Source organism: Anser cygnoides, chromosome 1 (assembly GCF_040182565.1).
Source record: "Anser cygnoides isolate HZ-2024a breed goose chromosome 1, Taihu_goose_T2T_genome, whole genome shotgun sequence".
NCBI classification, from domain to species: domain Eukaryota; kingdom Metazoa; phylum Chordata; class Aves; order Anseriformes; family Anatidae; genus Anser; species Anser cygnoides.
In genome coordinates, this window is record NC_089873.1 from 60,823,234 (window position 1) to 60,848,735 (window position 25,502).

The following is a 25,502-nucleotide window of genomic DNA, read 5'->3' on the forward strand; positions in this document are numbered from 1 at the left end:
ACATATACATTTACTGGACAAGAGATGGTTGAACAGTGACCAAATATCCAATCCTTTAGATGAAACAAAATTATTTGCACTGTTCCAGGGAGGGAAAAATCACGAGGATCTTCAGAAGGTGCTGACCAACCTAGAAAATGAAGTGTACACAAAACAGTGCCTAACAGTAAAGATACATTTGAACTATTCATTCACCGTACAGAGATCCTAGAAGAATTGTATGTGCTCAGAGAAGGGGCTAGACAGTATTGTGAACAGCTCAGTGAAGATCTCTGCTGAAAGAGCAACAAAAAATGATAATAGGATCTTAAATGCATAACAAATGGGAGAAAGCACAGTATGGAAAATATTAAAGTGTCATTTTATAAATCAGTGGTGCATTCTCATATGGAATACTGATCTCATTGTTTCACAAAAGGCTAGCGTGCTATTAGACAGGGTTAGTAGGAATGTGATAAGAATGATTAAGTGCTCAAAAAAAAGTCATACAAAAAACAAACAAACAAACAAGAAAGTGATGGACTAGAGGGATTTGATACTAGATCAATTCCTATGTTTGTACATTATTGGCAGACGGTACAGAGCAGACTGGACAGGGACTGGTGCAGCTTTTCTTTCTGCTTCCAGCTGTTAAAACTCCATTAAACAGCTAGAAATACATTAGATGCATTCCCAAAATTACTTTTCAAGTATGCAATGGCTCTCCCCATGAAGAAAAGGCATCTATCATCAGACACATCCTCTATCTTATGATCTCCACTTATAAAAGCAAGAGAAAAAAATAAATCTTGTTATACATACAGTAAGTGAATATTTAGAATAATTGCTGCTATTGACATTCTTTTTTTTTTAAAATCTGCTACTAATTTCTGGTATGTTGAACGTACCTCTGGATATCAAAAGCTTTGCCAGAATCTGCATAGACTTTCAAGTTACTCAGCAGGACGTCGCAAGCCTGGTTTATTAGCGGTGTCATCTAGAAAGGAATGCATTCTATTGTGAAAATTGTTAAAATGTAAAATAAATAATAATAATAATTAACAAATCAATTATTCTAAATTAGTTTTATCCAGTAGATGGGATGGAGCTCTCAGGACTCTCTGCAGGTGTGGTCAGGCACTTTTGCACAGGTGAGATGAAATGCTAGGATTGACTGCACTATTACAGGGGTGCCTTTCTCCAGCTCTGGGCCTAAATTCAAGAGGTCTTGTTGCTTACCTGACCTTTGGTTCTTGTCCATTTATGGCTACATACACAGAGAGTGACTAAGCAAAAACATTCCTCTCTTTTTTTAATCATTCCCTGTCCCAGCTGATGATCTATCATGATCCATATTTACAGGCCATTACATTTAGGCTACATATACTACTGAGCGGAAGGAATAATATTTTCTGTGGTCTCAAAGTCTTATAAAGATGTCATCACCAGAGGCCTAGTATTTCCATCTTGCCATCCCTCAGTTTGAGGGATTTAAGGAGTACATCGGGAAAGCACCATGTATATCACTACAGTTTGCTGTGGGAAGAGTGCTGCCGTGCTGTGGGAAGAGTGCTGAGGAGAGGGTTGTCTGGAGTGGCAACCGTCATTAAGTGGACACTCTGTGAATTTGTTCAGCTAGTGGTTCTTTCCATTTGCTGACAAATGATGGTCAGGTAGACCTACCCACACCCTGTCTGGCTAACAGTGAAATAGTCTTCCTCTTCAGCACTTCATGGAAAACAGACATAGGCAACCATCAGGACCTCCTTAAAGTCTCTCTATAACTTGTTTCATATGAACAGCACCAGACACTTACCTTGATTACACCTTCAAGGGGGGCAGAGGAAGACTCTAATTGCTTACTTTGAGTTAGGGCATAGCAGCAATCTAGCCATTACCCTAATGGCGTTATTTGCTTCCTCCACAGAGACTAGTGACAGATCCTCCTGCAGTTTAATACCCAAGTCTTGCCTCAGTTATGCCAAGCATTAGCAGACATATGCACAGCAACCCGTCTTTCCTTCCTGAGCAACCTCCTTCAGCATACGGATGTCAACAAATATGAGAACAGACTTGTCCTACTATTCTGACATTCTTGTTACCAAAAAAGACTTACTGCAGCCTCTCAGCACACTCCAAAAGCTATGCAGGCTGCCCAGCCAAGTCCATTTTGTTTGGCACTTCTACCTCCGTGAAACTGGCATAACACTTCGTGCACAGGCACGCTGCCATCCCAACACATGGGCAAGACTGTATGCAGTCAAAAGGCCAACGCGGGAGCATCCAACATGTTCTCCAAAGGCAGAAGTCTTAGTCAAGAATGTGTCTAGCTGTTCTCGAAGTCCCGTACCTACACGGGACAGAGCAGGATGTCTGTTCAGTTCAAAAGCTGGATTGATTTGGGCTGTGCAACAGGAATCTCACAAAACAATTCTGAATCCAGATTAGTATTCTGTAAAAGCAGCTGGTATATATGTTTGGGAGGTGCATACCATGTTATGTGGCAGTTTTCTGCCCCTTTTGGCTTTCTAAAGAAGGTCCCCTGCAGTGAGCTTCTTCTCAAATGATTCAACAAAATTAATACATTTCTGTTCAACAAATCAAACCAGGGCAAAATGCTTTATAATCTCTGGGTCCAGCCCTTCGAATGAACTGAGTCAGTCAAGGAGAACAAAATGAAAATCCATATTTTAACAGGTACGATGTTTTCTAAACAGATGGTGATCATTTCAAATTTTTCCTTTTATTGCCTTATTTTCTCTTTCATTCTTCAGCACATCACCAGACCTGAAACCACCCAGCTGGCTGCTATTGCTTTCCAACAGCTGGCAGGGATGGCAGGGGCACATATGCCTGGCCAGGGCATCTCGCAGCACCTCTGAACTTTCTACATTCCGCCAGCCTTTCAAAATGCCGTAGCAATTTATTTCTAGACAAAAAGATATTTTTATTAGCACATCTAAGCGGGAAAGTGGGGAGGGGGGCACATGGATTTGATTTATTGTTAGCATTATAGGACAGAGTCATATCAATGAGACAATTATTTGCATATGAAAGCTACGGGGGATATCTACTTAGGAATCCTGGGTTTGGGTTTGGGTTTCTATTCCCTTGAGGGACATAAATTAATCCAAGTTTGCCAACTACAAAGACCACAGAGTGAAATGTACTCAAGTCCCTTAATACTTTAAACTCTTTGCTCAATCATCAAGAAAAATAAAATAGTGTTGGGGGAGGTGAACCACAGCAAACTTTGAAAACAGGCACGGTAACAGACATGTTGATCTACACTGCCTTGGGTATCACTAACTTCCTATACATTATCATTTGCCAGTCAGAACATAAAAGCTGCATAACCTGCCTGAGATTCAGTTCTTGGTGGGTAAACAAACCCCAGCTGCTCTGTGTTCAGATTGGCTGAGAGTAACAGGATGAAGAAAAATCTAAACAATATGGTCCCTGTAAATATTTGATCTGCCAGTTATCTAGTAGCAAGAGTAGCCCAGAGTCCAAATTTCTTTCTTCTGCCAAAGGAGAGCATTTGGGGTTAGGGTTTTCGTGATGCCAGGGGCTTTGCTGTATAAATCCTGCCAATTTGCTATTTGGCACATAACAACAATTAGTTTCCGATTCTGCGTATGCACGGTGCATGGGGATGTTTGCACTGTTCAAAGGCATCGGAGTCACATTCCTCTAGTTAGATGTGGACCTCAGTATTTACCATGATTATTCCCCTTATTCTTAGCATCCAAGAAGCCTGGATTGTATTCACTGTCGAGAGACACACCAGAAACCTTTACTGTTCACATATAGTATAGCAAGGTCATGGCAGGCCTCTTGTCCCACAAATGGTATGAAATATAAGGAAAGAAGAAGGAAAACAAGATACACCCCCAGCATAAGAATCTCTTCTGCTCCAGATATCAAGTCACTGACTAAAACCAGGAAAAGAGCAGAGGTGTGTTTCCATCACCTCACAGTGGGGCTCTGCTACTGACGGGCACAACTTACCAAAGAGAGCAACTCAAGCAGACACTGACTCTTGGCTCTAGGATATGCACATTTCACATATCAGCTCTTAAGTTAGTGATTTGTATCATCTCAGGTGAGTGCACTTGCTTTGCTGAATAGCAATTGCAACTTGCAGACACTCTTCCAAAATGCCTCTGACCACTGTGCAAGAGTAGAGTAGAGAGAAAATCAAGGAAATCTCAACAGCTGCACTGCCAGATCCTATGTACTAGTGGGATATGGAAGATCTATGTGCCTGAGACTGACACTAGAGGATTTTCTTGCATTGTTCTGTCAACTTATCACAAGTTCTGCCTTGTGTCTCCCTTCAATTGATAAAAAAATGCCGTAACACAAACTCCACTTCACAGGTTATTTAGGACAATGCTACATTATGTTGCACTCTCTTCTTTAATTTTTGTGTTCTGTTTTGTTTTAATGGTTAGTTAATGGAGGAGAGGATTCCCAGCATACTGATAGGAGATGACAAGAGTACTGCAGCACCATCAGAATAAATAAAAATCAATGGGTTTTCTGCTGGTGCTGGCTGTAAAAGAGAGCCAAGCTATTTATCAAGTCTGACAAGGGGTCCAGAACTGCAGGATCATCACAAGCACCACAGCAAAAAGGGGAGAAACTAAATAAGAAACACTAAATAGGGAATCAAGATCAGTACACCACGATCACTAAGATATCAGCTCATTTCAATATATAATAGCTGAGGAGAGCATGACAGGAACACAGGGAACTGCATCTTTTACTTGAGAACCTCCAGCTATATTACTTCACAAATTCCTCATGCATTACACCTTGGATCAACTTTCAGTGGTTGGTAATATTCCCATTAACAGATGAAGGATGTTTCATGTAGAGAGAATTTAGGCAGCTTTTACCAGATCACACTGAGACAGTCAGTGGCAAAGCTGGAAGTGAAACTTCTTGGTTCTTCTGCTTCCTCTCTCTCATTTCTCATTCTCAGTGCTCCCATAGCAATGGCACTGTATGGTATATTCAGGGGGCTCACTGTGAAGAGCTTATTATCAAATCTGCTACCAACCCCAGTGGCATCTCACAGGGGTAAGACTACTAAATCTTACTGCAGGATCAAGCCTAAAAGTCTGTTGACTTACGCTATGCTCACCATTACTGTAGTTGAATTTAACGTTATCTGGATCCAAAGCTTCCTTCAGCTGGAGTGGACTACTTTATTAATCTTTGCATACACATTTGAAAATGAAAATTGAAAAAGGGGAACAGAGAGTATGGAACTCTATAAAAACAACAGTTTATAGAGTTAAAAAACAACAGTAGCAGAGCACAGCTTTTAAAGTGAGGAATTGAGGGTACAGAGAGCAAAAACAGAAAATGCTAGAAAATTCTTTAAAAATGTTAGGGAATCAATTCTCTTCATGCAAGCAGCAATCACAGCACTGGCTCCCCAACCGCTCTATAACCTCTGGTTTCAATTAATTGCTCATAACTTTGCAAACTTCTGGGATCAACTTTTTCTCATTTGGTGACCAGCTCTTGGAGACGTTTGCCAAACTGAAGTGAAATTCCTCACGCTTAGTGAACTTCTCAGTGACACTACACCAATACCACTGAGACAAAAGCGCAAAGCACACTTCCACCCCCAGCCACAGCAGCTAGATGTCTCTGTGGGGCATTACAGTTCAAATCCTAGCAAATATATATTATCTCTGCCTTGGGTTTTGTCCCATAGCAGCCAGCTCAAGGAGTGGATGACCAGCTTCTCGTTATTGCTAGTACTGAAGCTGTCTTTCAGTCTCATAGTAGATTCTTGTGTTTCGGAAATGGAGATATCAGGAGTCTGTATCCAACTCTGCACATCATTTGTCTGAAGGGATTGTTATGGGGAGCACAAAGAGTTGTTAACATTTATAGCTCTGTCACAGGCTAATAGCTCCCAGTTCTCTCAGAGCATCCAGACAGGCAAGCCTATGTTCAGAGCAGAGCTGGGAGCTGCAACACTTGGGGGGAACCATTCTCTAGGGTGACTCTGATATTATGTGAAGGCAAAGTAGACATCCAGAGTGAACAGGGTGGTAGGAAGATTGTGGTGGGTTTTTCTGTTTGCTTTTTTCTAAAGTTCAGATATCTGTGGCAAACGAATCAGTATCCCAGGGAAGAAATGAGATATGGGTCTAGCAGTGTTTATAAATATATATAAAACAACAAACCCAGGTTCTTATGCAACAAATTCATAGCAAAAATAACTCATTTCTAATTCCTTTGGGTTAGAGAGGAAGAGTTTATTATAAACAGGATGACTTCTACATAATCGTGAATACTCTGTAGTATGGCCAATACTAGAACACAATATTTCCATTTCCATGCTGCAGAGGTTCTGACAGAGTACTAAATATGGGAGAGTTAAAAAGTGGGATCATAATTAATGAGCATTGATTTCCTTTGAGAAGTGTTGGTATGGCTTCTAAATTAAGCAACAGCAAGAGAAGCATATGAGCGAGAAGTTAAGTTGCATTAACTTCAAATCCCAGGACTATTCATCTATTTGGGTTGAAAGTGAAATGCAAGGCTGAGGTGTACATCCATTCAAAAGAGGTTCTTAAGCTAACACAAATTTACTGCCGGCAATTTACTGCCGAATTTACTCTGTGCAGGGACAGACGGTCTTCTGGTGAAGACATGAGACTGGAATGAAGTCGGGCCTTTTAGAGAGACCCTTCTCTCTCTTCTTGTTTTCCCACTTTCTATAGACTTGGGAGGAGAAAATTACCATTTCTGGGTAACATGGAGCCTCCACCCTTTATACAGAGTTTGGAAGAGGCAGCACAGGGAAAGCTGACCATCGAGCTAAAACTAAAGGTTGCAATTTCCACAGGTGAACTGGGTGCAAGGTGCTGGCTGGCCCGCCATTTTACCTTCTACCTCCATCTCCTCCGGCTCTGCAGCTCTGCCACCAAGCAGCGCAAAGCAAGCAATGGGACTTCTCCCGCCTCAGTTTCACGAGTCAGACCCTGCAAACGTGCCTCTGCCAGGCCCCAAAGCAGGACGCACGGGGCCTCTGCCCGCTCACCCTCACCTCGCTCTGCCAGTGCCGGCAGAGGTTGCTCTGCGCAAATGGAGGGGAGCGCGGCTTTATCTTTTGTTAGTTCGACAGCAAAGAGCCGAAGCTGGGAGCCACGCTTTGCCGATGACCTGCAGCAAGGCGGATTAATTTCAGCTCGGAAAATGCAGAACTCCCCTCTCCCGCCACACCATTAGCGACTAATCGCCTGAATATTTAAAAATCCTCGCGTCTATAAAACTCGGCGATGGAGCCGGTGACAGAGCAAATGTCGAGGCGCATAACCAATGGTATTGTCAGTTGTGATTAATCAGCATCTCCAGCAGGCTTGCGGCCAATTAGAATTTACCATAATAAGGAGGTGACAGCCGGCGTTGCTAAGCGACCGCTGTCTATAGAGCTGAAAGAGCCAGACGCATTTAGATGTTACTGTGGATTTCGACAGCGGCATGTCAAAACAACACAAGCGTCTGCCCAGTGGAAAATTTTACAGCCGAGGACTGGGCACCGGAGTGAGGCATGCTTCCCTTTCAGAATAAAATACATAAAGGAAGAGATGGTGGTTTGTTGGTTATTATTATTTTTTTTCTCTTTCCCTTGAAAGGCGACTTTAAGCAGTCGATCATTTATCTGCATTTAATTAAGAGATATCGTGTCACTGGAATAGAACTTTGTTACTGGGTAATGGGTTCCCATGGTTAAGGAAATGCTGAGACACTTATAGGAAATTAGCAGCAGGTCAGCACAGAGACATTTATTTTCAGTCAGAGGTATTTATCTGGCAATGACATTCTGTTCCAGTGACTTATTTTATTATATGAAAGGATTAAAGAATAAAAGAAGGAGGGGGGAAGGAGATGGAGAAATGAAAATAGACTGACAGCAGTTCCTGTGTTAACATGAGAGCTGCTGACTCTGCAAATAATGAAAAGCTATGCTCCAGTTGGGAGCAATAACCTTTTCTGTACTTTAGCTTACTCCTAAAAGGGTTGGGGTAAGGCTCTTTTTTGACTTTGCTACACTTTTATGGACAAACTGGCTTATACAGAGAAAGAGAGATCATACCTTCAGATTAGCTATTCTGATTTACACCAGTCTGTGAGCTGAACCACATTCTACACATTCTCTACTGGACATGCTACTAAGATCTAAGTAAACTGGCAAAGAGTAGCAGATTTTTTAAGCTATCCTTAATATGGAGCTATATAAGTAGATGCTCGCACAAAAGAAAACCATTATGTCTTCTAAATCAGGAAAGCAACATTGCCTACAGCTTACCTCTTTCAGTTTGGTATCGCTGAAGGCTGGGGTCAGCACGCTCCGGACATATTTCCATCTGTCATCACGAAGACAAAGGATGCTGTCGAGCATTGGCTTGGAAATCAAGTTCGGCTTCTAAGTCAAAAGAAAACATGGTTCACTTTTAACACAAACACAAGTAGAGTTACTTGAGGCTCTGGAACTTGGTAAGACTGGCCATGAATGGCGTTGCGTCTCTGTCCCATAATGAGAGAGGTTCAAATAAGTCCTGAACGTCAAGCTAAACACGGATGAGGCTAGAGAAAATTTCCCTTTTGCTGCCTGCATTCCCTCTTGGGCTTGTAAAAGCCCTGGGTCAGTCCACCAGCTCCTTGCTCAGACTGTTCTGGTTCTGTCGTTTCTGACGCTCTCCTGTGATTTCCAGCTCTCCTTTGCTGAACCCTGGTTTCTTTTCTCCCTTTCTAAGGTGACTAGCAAGAGGGCTTGTCAACACTCCTTCTCTGTGTGACATGAGTGACAACGCACCGCACGCGGGTGTCGGTGGGGGACACGATTTCTGGTGACAGCTGGTATGTCAGACTGTTACATGCATTTTTGAAGTCTTCAGAAAATATGTTGATTAGAAAGCAAGTTCCAGTCCTTACTCTGTCTGTAAGGAACACGCTCATGGAGTTTTGCCCAGCTAAGATGTGCTGGCCTGGGACTCTTACAGCTTCAGCACTTGGTCAAACATATTAGTAGTTTAAAGCACTGTCCCATGAGGCCCTGTACCAAGATGACTGCTATGATTTACTAAATTTTAAGAAATTCCTTTCTGTAGAATAGTGATATTCACCAAGGATTAAAAGGATTTTTTGAGAGAGAGAGAGGAAGCATGTCAGAAAACAACTCAATTACATCTAGAAGAAGCCTCAAGAAATGCCCCTCCCCACAGCAAAGTGTACTACAACCTATATTATTGCCAGAGGATATTTTCCTAATTGTTCTTGAAGGCATTCAAAGATGGAGATTCAATAAACTCGCCAGGCAAACTATTCCAGTGCTGGACTACTCTTAACATGGCAGCACCAGCTCTCTTGCTGGAACTTATGGTCTTTAGCGTTAGTGTTAACACAGACAGAGAAAATGGGTTATTCTCTCCCTTTCTTCAGCAGCCCATATTGAAGATTATAACAATCACTAACCACGTTGCTGCTATTTACCTCCAATAACACCACTTCACTCAACTTACATACTTATCTTACATACTTATCAGTCATGCTTTTTGGGACCATTTGTTCAGTCTCATTTCTCTCCTTTGCATACTCTTGTATGCAATTTACATCTTTCTCAAGGTATAGTGTACTGCGACTTGACATGCTACTTCAGCCAAGGAAGGATTTTTTTTTTCTTATGTCCTGCAGTATATATTCCTCTCTATTCACCCCAGAATGCTACATACCACAGCATAACATTGTTGACTCATATCCTGGCTTGTGGTTTACTGTAACTCAGGCTTTTTTCCTGAATAACTGCTCCCTAGGAAGTTATTCCCCAAGCTTTATCTATGAAGTTTGTTACTCCTAAGAGTGGTATATAGAACATGTCCCTGTTGAAATGTGACTGTTCATTTTATGATTACTTCTCCGACTGATTATGTCTACTTCGAATTGTAGCCCTTCCTTTCATATTGCCTTTTATCCTTCCCAGCTTAGTGCCCTCTATACATTGTTATCACACTCAATGCCACCGCCACCTAAACCATTAACAAAAGTACTGAACAGCACTTGCAAAGCAGCCACCTCTGGGAGCCCCCTGGCTAATACCTCCATTCTGACAGTGGATCGTCCCTAAACACTTTCCAAGTCTTATTCAATCAGTATTTCATGTATTGTACAACCATTTCCTCTAGACAAACCGTCCTAAAATTGGTGGGTGGGGATAAGAGATGTACACCGCAATGTAGATATCAGGCTGTAAAGAAACACTTGTGCATGTGAGATCTGGCACCCAGACACCTGCCCACCTACCCAGGGTAGTGGTAGTAGTACAGTCCCCCTACATTAACAGCAGTAGCAAAGTCCCTATATTTTCCTAGGAAAGACCGAAGCAAACCGAAAAAATATATGTTGACTTTCCCAACGTCATCCATTGATCCATTTCACCCTCTAATGCTTTCCTCAGTCTTCCCTTTATTACAAATGTACATAAAGAACTAGTTTTTACCACCTGTTACTCATCTGGATACCTACGTTTCATTTTCTTCCTTGAGACTTTCGATTTTATTGTCCCTATATGCTCTTCTTTTATCCTTATTCCTGGAAATCTGACCTACTTCCCACTTTGTAAAAAGAAAACTTCTCTTTATAGGCAATGAAATGATCATGATTTAGCTGCACTGGTCTTCTACTGCACATCCTTAACTTTCCTCCATATTGGAACAGTTTGCATTTAATATCTTTTCTTTAAGAAGCTGCCAGCTTTCCTTAACACCTTTTTCCTCCACACTTGCCAGGAATCTTGCTACACTGCATAAGCTTTTAAAGTGCATAAGTTCATTATGCATTGTAAGCAGGCTAATGGATAGTTTTAAATACTCAGCAACACCACCCAGTGTAGTAAACTAATGTCACCGAGCTGACATTACAGACCAGCTTTGAGCAAGGATGAGCTGTTTGCAAGTAGAAGAGTATGCAACAGGAAATTAAGCTGAAGGAAGACATTAAGTCAAGTACTCTCATCAGATGACTACTGTAAGATAAAATATGGGTGCATTTTTAATGTACACATAGACCATCCTATTTCATGCAAAAAATAGGGAAAATTTGGGACAAGCTGTCAAAGCTGAAGTGGTTTGGACTGTTTTCTCTGAGTATTCTCTTTAAGCAAATTATCTGTCTTCTAACCTGTCAGTTGGTATCTGTTTTAAGGATCAGAGGTGCAGCTAGAGAGGCCATCACTCACTAGAGTTCTGTCACATTTGTTACAGATACTCAAAGGAATTGTAGGGTCAGAAGAGAGAGCCTCCAGATTACAGAAAGGAACATTATCCTTGAAGAAAGCACTGTATGCAAGCCTCTGCCCCACACTTTTTACATAATGTTAGAGAAGCCCTTTACACTAAATTTTGGATCAGCAGGTCACTAAATAAGTATTCCTCATTTGTTTAGTTTCAATCCCAGAAGCCCAGATTACAGAGCCCCTGAGCACTTACTGATGCCACTGAAATCAACAACAGAGAATATGACTTGATCACACAAAATACATTGGTCCAAGAAATTAGGTCATCACAGTGGGCCCCTCAAATTAGCAAACATTCTTGGACATATACTTCAACCACCAGCCTTCTCTCCTGATTTATTAAGTAAAGATATCACATCACCTCTTCTGAACTGCCACTGTTATATTAGCATTTTTGAAGCACTCAGAAACTACAGTGAAAGAACAGAATAACATTTCCCACAAGGAAATAACTGATTTGTCTTGCAAGCAAAGTTTGAATAGTGCACAGAAAAAATAAAAAATAAACGAAGGAAAAAATTATAGGGCAACACTTGGAAAAGTATTTTGCATCCACTTCTAAATTGAAGGCTGCCCAATCTGTACACTCTATAAGACAAATCTCCTTTGAAAGACAAGGCTCCACTTAGATAATAACAGATGGGATATAAATCTGACTGCATTTGACTTGAAGGCAAAACCCCTTCCTAAAACCAAACACTTACCCTAAAAAATGCTCCTAATTGCATAAAGACTGTATATAGTGCATTCACAGAAAGGGGCCCTGTTACTGAATGGAAAGCCTGTTAAGTATAATGCTTTAACTATGACACTAACCATAGCATTGCCTTTTTAGTACTCTACTTTATGTCAGCAATGCTCACAGCATATTTTTGGTGTGTATAACATTATACGTATTTAAGCACTGCAAGGAAAGAGACAATTTTGGACTTACATTGTTTTACTCTATCTCTTTAAACTGGAAACACAAAAAGATGTTTGTGTTTATTAGAATAGCATCAGTGTGACTGACAGTGTATAGCAGACTTCATTTACCAGTTTTTCTTATCATTTCTGCAAACACTTTCCTTCTAATTGCATAACCTATGTTGCAGGTTCATATAGCAGAAATGGAAATGAATTTGGTATGAGAATCAGCCTGAAGTATCTTAGTGAAAGATGGAGAGTCACCTTGCTGCGAATGGACAAAGTACAAGCTGTTTCAGAGAATTCTTGATCCTACAAAAATCATTAAAATAAATTACCATGGAAGGCAGCTGAAAGATTTTCAGGGGTGGGATTAGGGTTTTTAGGCAAGGAAGGAGGTTGCTTTTAAGTCAAATGCAATCAGATTCATATTCCACCTGGCATTATCTAAATACCCAACAACAGCTCTGTCCTTCCTTCTCCTGTGTAATCAGCCATTTCTGACCATGGTACAGTAATGCTGCATGAAAACTACTGGCAGCATGGTAATCTGCTGCAGCATACCTCCACAGTGCTACTGAATTCCCACAGTCACAGACACGTCATGAGAAATAACAAAGAAAATTGGAGAGGTTTCCTTCTAAACAGATTCTTGAAAGACCAGTGCTTTTAAAACGGAAAGCAAATGTTTGCAGATGAGCAGCATCTTTGCAACTGATGCAAGAATTCCCTTCCCATTAAACTGTTCCTTAGGCTGACCCTTCAGACCCACTTATCGGCTTGTTCGTCCCCAAGTCAATTTGGCTTGCTGTGTATTACTAAATAATTCAAGCCAGCAACTACTCTCTGGCTCCGAGGGCAAGTGGTACAGCACGCCTCCTGTCCCCAAGGTTAAATCACTTTCCCAAAGAGAATGGCCATATCCAAACTGCTTATTGGGAGTAGCACATGTTAATCTCCTGAACTGTGCCCAGACTGTGCCTGGGAAAGGACTCATCAATACAATAAAAAACCACGCTAAGAACTGCGTCAGTATGGATGTCTGTAGGACCTACTCATGCACTAATATCTTGACATGGTTATTTTTGTTTTTGTTTTTTTTTTTCAGGATTATAACTTAAGCCTTGTGTGTGTGATTCAAAAGTCATTTTCTCCTTTTCTGAGTTTGTCACTCAAAGGCCAGTCTGAATCACTGGCAGCCAGCAACGACTGCCTGAAGCAGCAGGAAGGGTAGCAGCACCATGATGATCCCTCAGAAACCTTCTCAGCTTTCTTCCTTTGGTAGAAAAATAAGGAATGAAGGTTTGCAACCAGCAGAAGAAGGTTAATGCAGCCATGCACTCTTAAAATATCCTGAAGAGGTGAAGCTTCAAAAGGACCTAAAGGGCATCTCTGAAGATCCTTAAGAACCTACTAGCTCCAAAGCCTAATGTATAAACCATTCATCTCTGTAGAAACAGCTGCTCATCTACTCCATGGGCTTTGACAACACGGCACGAAATTAAAGTCTGCAAAATGGGATCTCAGAAACTTTATCTTAACTTTGTCTTAACCATAATTTAGTGTTCCCAGGTTAAAAACTAACCAAAAATGATTCACTTCTGCTGGAATCAACCCTCAGCACTGAAATCTAGGTAAGATTCAGACAATGAACTAAGCTGTAGAGCACCCAAAATCCCAAATCCAGCACTAATTCTGGCAATAGTCTCATCTAGCAAACACCATTTGCCTTGATGTAAGTATTCAGCTTTTTCCTGGCCCTGTAAATGGAATCGCATACCCATACTATTCTGAAAATCTAGCCCTGGTAACAACCCTAAAGCTCATGCTGACAAGAGCCATTTTCTCCTCGCACCTCCAGCCTTTGTTCATAGGCATTGCAGTGTCCAGAGATAAATCCAGCTGTAGAGCCCCCCCCAGCCCCTCTTTCTCCTTCTTTGGGACAATTCCGAGGTGCATTCCCAATGCAAGGTCTAATCCTCAGATGCGCCATGCAGTATCTGTCATAGCTCTAAGAATGACGGGGTTGGGCTTTCTCTCCCTGTGTGAGCTACAGAAGACCCCAAAAGGAACAAGCAGGCAGCAGGGCTGCCATACCAGTGGGTTGGTTTGTTCATCTTTTTATTTTCAAGGAGGGTTGCTGTCCTTTTCTTGCTAAAAGCACACTTGTGATCAGGTAATGCCATCCTGTCTAAGAAATTGCATTTTCAAACTGAATTTAACAAGATAACAGAGAGAAGGCTTGTACCATGAAGACAAGGCTCTATCCTCACCCCTCAGAAATGAATTATTTGTAAAATCTTTTCATAAGATTACTTCTTCAGCCCTGCCTGCACTTGATTGACAGGTCACCACCACCAGTTCAACCAGCAGGTGGAACCAGTAAGCCCATGAACTACTCAGACAGTGTTTCATCCAGGCAGTGGCAGTGGCATGACACTTAAGGAACAACACAGCATCTCCTCTTAAAAAAAATAAATAAATCATCATCATAACTAAAAAGATGTATAAGAAACACAACAAAAATAAATATCTAAGAGTTGCATTATGAAAATGGGATTGCAGAGGATGCCTCCATACATTAGCTTGAAAAATTCCCCTCTGGTGAACTGATATTCCTTTAAACTTGCTTGGAGATTTGTAAGAGGAAAAGTCCTGCTCAGCTCTCTCTGCATTCCTGACACTGAAAAATATATCGTGTAGTGACTGCTGGTTGCACCAGGAGGAGAGCACTGTGTTACATGCTATTAAAAAAAAAAAAAAAAAAAAAAAAAAAGCAGAGTCGGTTTATGTCATATACTCTATCTAGTTCATTACCACTTCCATCTATGAGGTTCCTGCTTACACGGACATAATAGACATGCATCACTTTTCACAAATCATTACATTTTCTCATAGCTGGAGAAGGACTCAACTCCCCTCCCAAAGGTCACAATGTTCATAGAGGGCAAAGGCCTGGCACTGCCCACCAAGAACCGTGCCCCTGTGCAGGAGACAATCAAGTCCCTCCCACCCCTCTGCTCTGTCTGCAGGCGTCTTTCCACCCGTATCACACCAGCAGTGGTTGCTACACACAGGTGTAGTGTCTCCCCAAGTAGACTCACTCTTCATTTGCCTTTCCTGAACTCTCTACATAAGTCCTCAGAAGCCACACACCCCACGCTGTGGCATGTGCGTGACTGAACTCAGTCCCTTCTTGCCCATTACAGTTGGGCACACACACACTTACACATAAATTTTCCCCAAAGCCCTCCCAGACCATCATTGTCTCTACTGAAAGTCTATTGCACTATTTCCCCCCTTATTAAAGTCCATTTAAAACTAACCTGAGTTTAGTATCTCTGATTTAGGAGGTCACTTCATGATGGAAGAAGAAAAAAATCTCACCAAACTAACTCCAGAAAGTTTGTATTGCTTTGTACTTTCATAAAAGTGTCTGGTACACTTTTTAAGCTTAATTTGAAACCAACATGCTTGCAGAGAAGGGAAGGAAATATCCACGTATTATGTATTTATTAGGCTTTTAGGTTCTCCTTGGTCATTAAATGACTTCAAAAGAGTGTTACAAGGTAGAATTGGTTGCAGTGATTGCAGCAATTGTCTTCCACTCTACTGTACAGATTAGACTATACAAAAAAGCATCTCTGAGCCCGTTCCTTTGTTGTCAAGTTAGGATTTTCAACAACTGACTAATGGCTACTGTTCATCATTACTCATTGGAAAAATGGCACAGCCAAGACCAGCTTACAAGTAAATACTGGCATTTTTCCTTTCTGTGGCAAGCTGCCTGGAAACATCTGTTCTTGTCTTTGCAAACATTCTCTTAAGTCATGGTTTTGTCAATAGAAACCAAAGCGAGTCATTGCTGTGAGGCAAATATAACCATTCGTAAATGCTAAAATAAACACATATGGCCTCCTGCAGTCTGACCTAGACTGGTGCAAGACACACATCATTCCATATGTTGATGTAAACAAGACCAAAATTAAGTCCACACCTTCATCAGTTTGCATATGGGGATCAGTTTGGATATTTGGGGTCAAAACAGTCAAAAAAGTATTTACTGTTAATTAATTAGGAGTTTTGATATTATAAACAAATTCAGGTTGTACTAGAGAACCTGTGTTCTATACTCAGTTTCTGCTGTGCTGAGAAACATTTTTTAAGCATAGCATTTAAATCTTTAAATCTACTTTCCAGGTGACGTAACTGGACTATTTAGTGTTGGATAAAGTCATAAGATTATTAAAAGCCTCTCTGTTTATGCAGAATTTTCCTAGAGGAAAGATTGAGGACCAAAAGTTTCCTTTTACAGATTGTAAGGTGAATTGGGAGAAAAATAGCTCCCAATAACTTTTGCAGCAGATATATTCCCATGTTTTCAGTCATTAGTGTACAGAGAAATTGCAGGTGATGCCCATAGGAAGTCAAGCTAGATCTCTGTTACATAGAAACATCATGTTCTATAATCTGCTCATTCAGGGACATCTTTCTATAATCTGCTTATTGAAGGACATCTCTGCAGCACCCCTGGAGATTCTGGAGAATACTAAGACAGATTTTAAGTACTACCCAGCCTCCCATTACTTGTCCTCTAGGCTGCTGACCCCTGTCAAAAGCCTTAGATCTGCAGTTAGATACCTCAGAACTGCATTCACCAAATCTGAGCACAGAGTTGTCCAAGCTGCCATGACAGCAATGAAGAAGAGTCCTACACTTCCATAGGGCCTTGCCACCTCCCTCCTGATTGACATCATAGCACAGTGGGGTCCAGAAGAGAGGCCACTACAGCTGTGATCAGGGGTTACTGCCTTTCTTTGACCTGAAAAGTGAAGGAAGTCATGATGGTGACTCTCTTACACATCATCACTGAGGGAACTCAACTCACACAGGAGAAAAAGTTTTAATTCCTTCTTGTGGATAGAGATGGGAAGAAAGGTAAAGAAATAGGAATAATGAAGAAGGAATGAACCATCACAGCAGGAGTACAGGTGAGGGGAAGGTGTGGGGAGGGGTACTACTCCTAAACCCTCCTGTCCTTTCCAGGGAATACTTAGGAGTGAACTGAGACTGGAATTAGAGCATTCATTCCCCTTGTGAAAAGGGCTTCAGTCCCAGTTCCTCTCCAAGGTCTGTTTATATAAAAACTATCGTGAGATAAAGGTACGCAAGTAATTTTTTGCAGTGGTATCTGAAACCTTGGCCTCTGTGATCAGCAATATTTTGTAGCAGTATCTGAAACCTTGGCCTCCCTGATTCAGATGACTGCCCTATGAAGTTGAGGACATGTGCTGACTTCTCCACCAGAAATGCCAAGGACTGCACAGAAAATGGAATTGCTTCCACACAGTGCTACAAGTGCATCTTCCCCAAGAATCACCTATAGATTGCTAGGCAGGGCACTTCCCAGGGAGATGAGATGTGCCTTGGCACAATTTCCAGCACAGAAAAGAATGAAAGCCTTTTCCTTGCACTCTGGGCATCTCTCCTTGTACAAAAGGAGAGGTGTTGTTGCCTTCTCTTGCAACTCAAAGGAATTTGTTTGCTGCTATTTTTTTTCAGAGCCTGAAACACCAGGCAGTTTTGAAGCATACCTGTGAGGTCCAGCATCATATTCATAGGTCTCCTAGGCTGGACACAAAACAGGTCTCAAAACTGCTAAGCAGTTTAGTACCAACCAAGCTGAGAAGAAGAATTGCAGGTGTCTAAGAAACCTCAGTGATGAAGTTGCCAGCCCCAAGGGACTCAGGGCACTTCCAAGCATTAGGTATGGCCCAGCGAGTGTTTTAGAGATCTATATCTTCAGTGTAAGCTCCCTGAATCGGACTTAAATGCTTAAGAATTTCTGATTGCTGACAGAACCAAGCTAGCCAGGTGAAGGGGAGCCTTTCCAGTGGCTTACTTTAAAAATATTACTTGTAGGCAAAACTTTTCTTCAGAGCACAGTACATAAAAAAATGTCAGTTTTTTACTCATTTTGTATTTTTTGACAATTTTAGTTTGAATTCTTCCAAACAAAATTTTTAATAAAAGCAAATTATAAACTGGCCAGTCTAGCTTAAAATCTTAGAGCACCGAGAAACAATAAAACATGTGAGTAAGCAGTAGATTATGTTCTGTTACATTTCCTATAAGACAACATCCTGATATACAAAATACACTTCAGTCTCATTTACTTATTTTGAAAGAGAATATCTTCAGATCAAAAAGCTCCAATTCAGGCAAAACAAATGCAGAAAATTATTCTATTTTTATTCCCCGATGCCAAAATGAAAATTCAAAAACAATGTCAAATAAAGGAAATAAAAGGTTGCATGTGAAGACTCTTCACAACTTTCAAAAATGAAAATTGGTTCAAGATGCTATTTGAAACAAACTACTGGAAGAAAAGGGCTAGTAGAAGTTAAAAATGTGGATGTAACCCACAGCTCCACAAGTCCAAAAGCCACTGACAGTCAAAGTTAGGGGGCTATGCTAAAGGAAATACCACTCAACACTTGCTATGTTCTTGTGTTCTTTCTCTGAGCGTCTGCTGCTAGTCAGAGATAGAACACTCCCTGGCCAAATATGATTCTTTTTATCTTAGATTTCCTTTGAAAAGTTGTTCAGAAAGAAAACTCCAGGTCAGCTGTAATGGCAGCACAACAAGCTGTCAACAAATCGCATTTGCAATATCCGCTTAGCTGAAGAATTTGAATTCCCTGCCTGCCACTTCACAATTGTTTCTAATTACATTAAGTGAATATTTACACATCAGGGGAAAAAACAAACTTCGTATATTAAGATCTCCACATCTATCTGTCAAAACACTAATGCATTTTCCTGATAGTAGTAGCTGCTTTAGTTCCTCGTTTATTTGTCCCTCAAGAAGAGCTGAGCTATAAAACTTTGTAAGTAGTTGCACAGCACACTTTCAGGATTTTATCTTCCCAGATTTCACATTTGTTATTATTTCTTAGGATTTTTTTCAATTGATTGAAACCGAACTCATTAAAGCATGTCAAAGCACGCTTGTATGAAATAGCATTTTTTTTTATTTGACACTCACATTAATTTGAAGACATCGACAATTAAGTGTTTGTCACAAGATAATTTCAACAAATAAAGTCCTATTGTGTACAGACAATAACACAGGACCTACAGACTTATCATGAGTTGCCTGGAGCTCACAATTTCACTAGAACAGCCTCACTTCACAACCAACCTGTAACCAGGCCTTCATATCTTCATATCTTCACATCACTCATGTTTGATTTCTTCAAGGAGAGGAGTTAAAACACTCCTCTGAGTATCAGCAAGTACCTCGTTCAAAATAAATTAACAGTATCAGCTACTTTCACGTTCTTAAGCATATTAGGCTTGTGATAGCAAGCAGTGTGGATTATGAAGCATAAAGCACGTCACCGTATCTTGTAATCTGAAGAGTTCTAGGACAAGATAAAATTAAGCAAACAAACAGCCAAACAATAAAACAAAACAAATAAACAAAACAGATCGGAGACCCCATCCCGGAGATCACTAATCCCTTTCCCGCAAACCAAGACACCTCTTGGTGATGCTGTGCGTGGAGGGCCTGTTCCAGCACCGCATTGCGTCAGTTTTACTGTATTCCCTCCATGACATGAACCTAGAGAGGTCAGTTGGATGCTGAACTCTCCTTTCCCTATGTTGTCCTGACTGCCATTTACTTGCCCCCAAAAACAGCGCTAGCATTTCAGACTTGGACAGTCTGGAAGCTCAGCAAATGCACACCAGGACAGAAAAGTGTCTGCAATTCAGATTCCCTTTTATCAAGTGCCCAGAGAAGGAACAAGTGCCAGCCCTCAGAGGGAAACACCTGCAACCTTTCGCTGAGTATTAACCTCAGAATAGCTGGGCACATTTATAAAGGCAGGTGACTTGCACAGAGCTTGCCACAGCCCTGCCTGCTGAGAGCACCACGGTTCTTCCTCCAGGAAGGAGAAAAAAGGCCTCTTTCTCCAGAAGCCCACACATCAGTGATGTTGCCAGGCTGCGCACACTGCGTGCTCCACGCCTGACCGCACGCCCCAACTCTTCTGCCATTTATCAGCCCCTGCACGTCCAAGCACGGCTTTACTGGGGTGCAGGAGAAGGGGAAGGAAAGGGGCTGTAGTTTCCAGCCACCAGTGCTGGCTGGTGCAGCGTGTGCTCCCACATCACACGAACTGATCTGGCATCTGCACAGCTGCTTCTCCACATCTAAGGTCAGTGCTGAATCCCCCCAGTATCCAACAGCCTGATAAATTAAAGGGATCTTGAAACTGAGAGAAAAAATAATAATAATAATAACCCTCTGCAACATGTCTCAAAGCCTGGTAAAACTTTTCCTTAGAACAAATCTTAACCCTGGGACCAGCCTAAGATCTTAGAGCCAAAACTGCCTGTGCACTGCCAACATAATATAAAAGCCACCACGAGCACCAAGGGAATAGCTGAAAGAAGTGAGGAAATGAGAGCTGCCCCAACTGACCGCTGAGGAGGGAAAAACCAAGGCTGTGCCATCCAACAGCCAGGGCATCCAGGGAACATCTGACTTGACACGGTCAAACACCAGCGAGGGAGGAGGTGTTTGATCCAAAAACTGACATCAAACATTAAACAAAATAAAACCAGAGCTAGTTAGAAAAGCTTATAGCTGCATGGTTGAGAGAAACTGGAAATACTGCAAAATCAATTTGCTTTTCCAGGGTTTTTGGAAGAAAAATGGAGAAAAGTTCCAACAAAATATCTTGCTATATATGGTTTTGGAACAAGATAACTTTACTTTGCAAACTGAAACGGCTGTGAGTTTTCATTAAAAGCTTTAACTGAAACAAAATATTCCAATTAACTTTTATTATTATTATTATTTGAGCTTTTGACTCTTCTAAATCAGCCACAACATGCAACTTCCCCACATTGCCCTCAATGTTTTCTGAGATTTGATAAGGAAATGTTAGGTATACATACATTTTTAATTCTTAACACTGGCAATATAGTATGCCATATATTCAAACTGCAGTCAAGTAAGTTTATACTAGATGAAAAAAATGTTCTGAAAGGTTTTAATGTCATAAATATATAACATTATATATATATATATATATATATAAAATCTTTCATGTGAAATGAATCAGTCACAAAGTCAGGAGTCTCAACCTTTAGGCATCCAGCTCACATGACAACTTGTAGAAGAAGTTAGTGATCTGTAGAGCCCTGTCACCAGAGAGCAATACTTGCAAGTGAGTTTCCTCAGTCTTTAATAGTTTTTATTGAGTCTATGTTTACTGAGATTCTTCAGGGGCTTATAAACTTAAGCAGTTTGGTCAGATTTTCAAAGTGTTTTTTTATATCCAGCCCTTACACCAGAGGGATCAAAGCCAAAGTCAAAGAAAAGGACATTGTGTTTATTTTTCCCCACAGTGGATAAATAGCCCTATCTTTTCCCTAGGCTTCTGCTCCAAAATACCAAGACCATTTTGACTGAAAAATTCTAAATGGAAAATATTAATTGAAGGAGTTAAAGTCTGATAAACTCCTGAAAGGTAAACATTATAATGGAACAGAGTGGGCAAAGTTAATTATAGATATCACCTCTGCCTCCGCTACAATACAGCTTCTTTGGAAACTGATGAAATACTGGAGTAAGTCCTGATTACATTAAAACGTGACTGAAGGTCAACGACTGGTTAAACTGGGATGCTTCTGAGCCATTGTTAAATTATTCAGAATTATTTTAGGAAACCTGCATAAAAAGTGCAAGAGTGCAGTTTTAGCTTCATCTAAATGCGCATACTGAAAATGGAAAGGGAAATGGTGAAACTGTCCTTTGCAATTGCCTTGAAAAGGGAAAAAAGAATATCTCATGCATCTCAAACTTACAACTAACCTGGCAGAGGAGAACAGTGCAAGATGGTTCTTATTTTTACAACTTATTTCCCCAAATCAGTTTTGCAAGAGCAGGCATGAAAGGAAAAGAAGAATGGCACACATTCTGGTAACAAATGCAGTTATTTTACTATTGCTCAGCACCTGTGAGAGGAGATGGACAGGAGTAAATAATTAACAATGAGTAACAATCCTTTTCTTTTGCTTCAGAATAGCTGTATCCTGATCCATGTGTATGCCTGTTGCTGTGTATGTATCCGTATGCCTAAATGAAGTCTCCCTTAGCCATCACTGAGCTTTCAGAAAGATGTGAATCAGCAGCCCAAAGCAGCGAGCACTTGTTACGCTGGAGAGCAGGGAGCAAGCCATGCGGTGTGAAGACTTGAATTTTACACCTCTTTTCTTCTTTTCTCTTAAGTGTGGTGAATTTAAAGCCGATGAACAGTGACTGTCCACGGCGCAGTTCCGGCAAGTGCTCTGCAACTTTCCTCAGTCGTGACCAGGAGCACTGTGTGCACGGCCCTGAGCTTCACCTGCAGTGTATTCCCTTCCTAAGGTTCAGACCAGCCAACTATTTGGTGTCGACTATTTACAACAAAAGGTGCCAAGATATGTGGTTGCTATATAAACAAAGAATTCTCACTAGAAACTAAAATAAGCACTGCCAACTCATTTTTCACTTATGATCCGTAAGATTTATAGCTGCAACATGTTGTCAGTGGTAAGGAGTGCATCATCTCTAAATGCCCTTTTCCATGGAGGTTTTACTCTTGAAGAATGAACTTAAAATTGCATGTGATCACAAACAAACAAAACCCAAAGGATGGCGAAAATCTTTTGCCCAGACCAAAGCTACTGGAGTTAACCGTTAGGTAATTTCATAAAGATCAGAAGAGAACTTTCCAGACTATAGTCAGGGAACCACTGAAAAAACAGCGGCATCAATTTAAGATGTCAGTACCTTATCAGCTGTTCACCACTCCCCATCTATTGAGGATTACCACCATCACAATGGAGCTGCTGGAGAGCCCATGTGAGCTCTCGTCGTCTGCTTCAGCACCAAGTCAGCCTGCATGGCTCTGAAAAAGTCTGCATTGATACATAAACTAAGATGGATTAGCTTCTGTGCTGAACCAGATGAGGAATGCTCACATGATCCATTTTATAGGTCTTGCTGTGGGAATGGGAAGTCCAGCTGAGACGTGTTAAGAGAATGAGTTATCATTGTGTTAGATAAGAATATAACCATGATCTTAAAAAAATAATAATATATATACAACAAAGAAAAAAAAGCAACAAACCCTTCATATGTATAAGTTTAACTATAAATGTAAAGACAGGTGAATGGATTAAGCCATCTGAAGGGATGACTAAAGAACGAATTATTCTCGAATTATTTTTGAGATGACTTGCTTTCAAACTACTTAAAATGAAAAGCAGAGGCTTCCAAGGATTAGTATAATAATGCCCACCTGTATCACATTAACTCTCACTGAACAGGAATGAACTTCACCTACACACACACAAGTCCCCAGATATAACTCCTATCATATTCTAAACAGAAAGTTGATCCACAGAAAAAAAAAATAATTAAAAAAAAAAATCCACCTGCTCACATCCCATCAGAGAAAGGCTACAACAGTGGTGGAAAGCTGATTCATAGCCAGCAGACCCACTTGGAGAAATGATGCCCAGGTGTATTCTCTGGCACTGGTAGTCACCACAGTGCTGGTTGCTGGAGACTGGGTGGAAAAGCCAGAAGGAAGATGACTGTCGTTGTTCGCCTTGTTATTATGCTGGACCTGTGGCTTCCGCTGCTGGCCACCTTTGAGAAGAGGATGCTCAGCTAGGCTACACAGATCTGAGGCATGGTAGACGGGAACCATTCAAACTATCACAATTTTCCAGGTCACATCTGATCCAATGCTCGGTGCTGAACTTTTAGGCTTCTGGGTAGGTACACGGAAATCATTTCTCGGGACAGAAATTAAGGGACATGACACTCTATTATATGTCAAGAATAGGGTAAAGAGAGAAAACTGTAAACAAAGAAACTGATCTGCTACTGACAAATAATAGTTTCAGAAGTCAGAAGTGACAGACTGTAAAAACGATGTTATTGGACTAAATAAGTTTAAAGAAACAAAAAAAAATCTGCACAGCATATGCCCAAAGAAGTAGGATAAGATGACTTTCCCTTAAAAATAAAATAATAATGAAAAAAGTCAACAACAGAAAACAAAGGTGGGGACCAGCAATATAAACACAAGCTTCATCTCCTCTGCACACATACCACACCTACTCATAGCAGCCAGCTAAGGACAAGGTTAGATGAGGAATCATAGAATCACAGCATGGTTTGGGTTGGAAGGGACCTTAGAGATCATGTAACTCCAACCCCCCTGCCGTGGGCAGGGACACCTCCCACTAGGTCAGGTTGCTCAAAGCAATACTGTATCTAACCAGGAAAATCTATTTATCAGCCGTAAGATTTCACATATTTTATCCAGCAATAAAATGTGTTCTTTAAATAAGGAACAGAGCCCTGGGAACAGATAGTCCCTTCCTGTCTATAACTGTTGTTTGTCTTAGGACTTGCAGTATGAAAGCAAAGTGCCACAAAACCAGTAAATAAATAGCCAATGTGAGTTTGATGAAAGATTGGCTCAGAAGACTGCTTTTGGCCTGAATAGAAAGATATGCTTTCATCCTGTTTTGACTATACTCATACGTTTACCTAACATAATTGGATGTAGTTAATATTGCAGGAGCCTTCAAGCAGTGCACATTTCCCTCATTAGTGGGTTTAAAGCCTTAATGATATCTCCTGTGCTGCAGAAAAGCCCAATGTAGGTTTTAAAAGTGATTGGCAAGTTTCAACAGGAGAAAAACTGGGGGGAAGGGAAGAGAAAATCTAATAAAACTGATCTTGGCTTCTTCAGTCATTTAAAATAGGAAATTTGCAGAATGAGAGGAAAAAACAAGGTGCACTTAAATAAACCAATAAAGATGATTTCAAAAGTTGCTCTTGCTGTAACTCAAACATATGAAAGAACAAGAGAGTGGGTGGACAGAGGGGCTCCCTCTTCACATACCTGCCACATGCTAAGGACACACATACTTAGTCCTACACAAATGCTTCCTGACATAAACAAGTGCATAGGCATAGTATTGTCAAATCAGCACCTTCCAACACCTGCAGCAAAACCACTTTTTTGTAGTTTTATTGTGCAGCTTTCTTTTTTTTCTTTCCCGTTTTTCTTTAAGTCTCAATAGACTTGGCAGGGAAGCCTTGCATCTAAGAAACAGAATGTCACAATATACTATTAACTAAGTACATGCAAAGGGTTCAGGTTTTTGTTGTTTGTTTTGTTTTGTTTTTGTTATTGACTAATTTTGACCATTT

The 25,502-nt window shown here is 40.9% G+C and overlaps 1 protein-coding gene across 6 annotated transcripts in view; it reads right to left on the reverse strand.

Annotated features, from left to right (window-relative positions):
• TBXAS1 (thromboxane A synthase 1) overlaps positions 1–25,502 on the reverse strand; it is a 247,195-nt gene that overhangs the window by 95,268 nt on the left and 126,425 nt on the right. For all 6 annotated transcript variants that reach the window (XM_013173135.3, XM_013173133.3, XM_066997785.1 and 3 more), the window contains 2 exons: positions 8,321–8,437; positions 888–976 (listed from right to left, as the gene is read on the reverse strand). In XM_013173135.3, the coding sequence (XP_013028589.3) occupies positions 888–976; positions 8,321–8,437 (206 nt within the window). The remainder of the gene's footprint in view (positions 1–887; positions 977–8,320; positions 8,438–25,502) is intronic.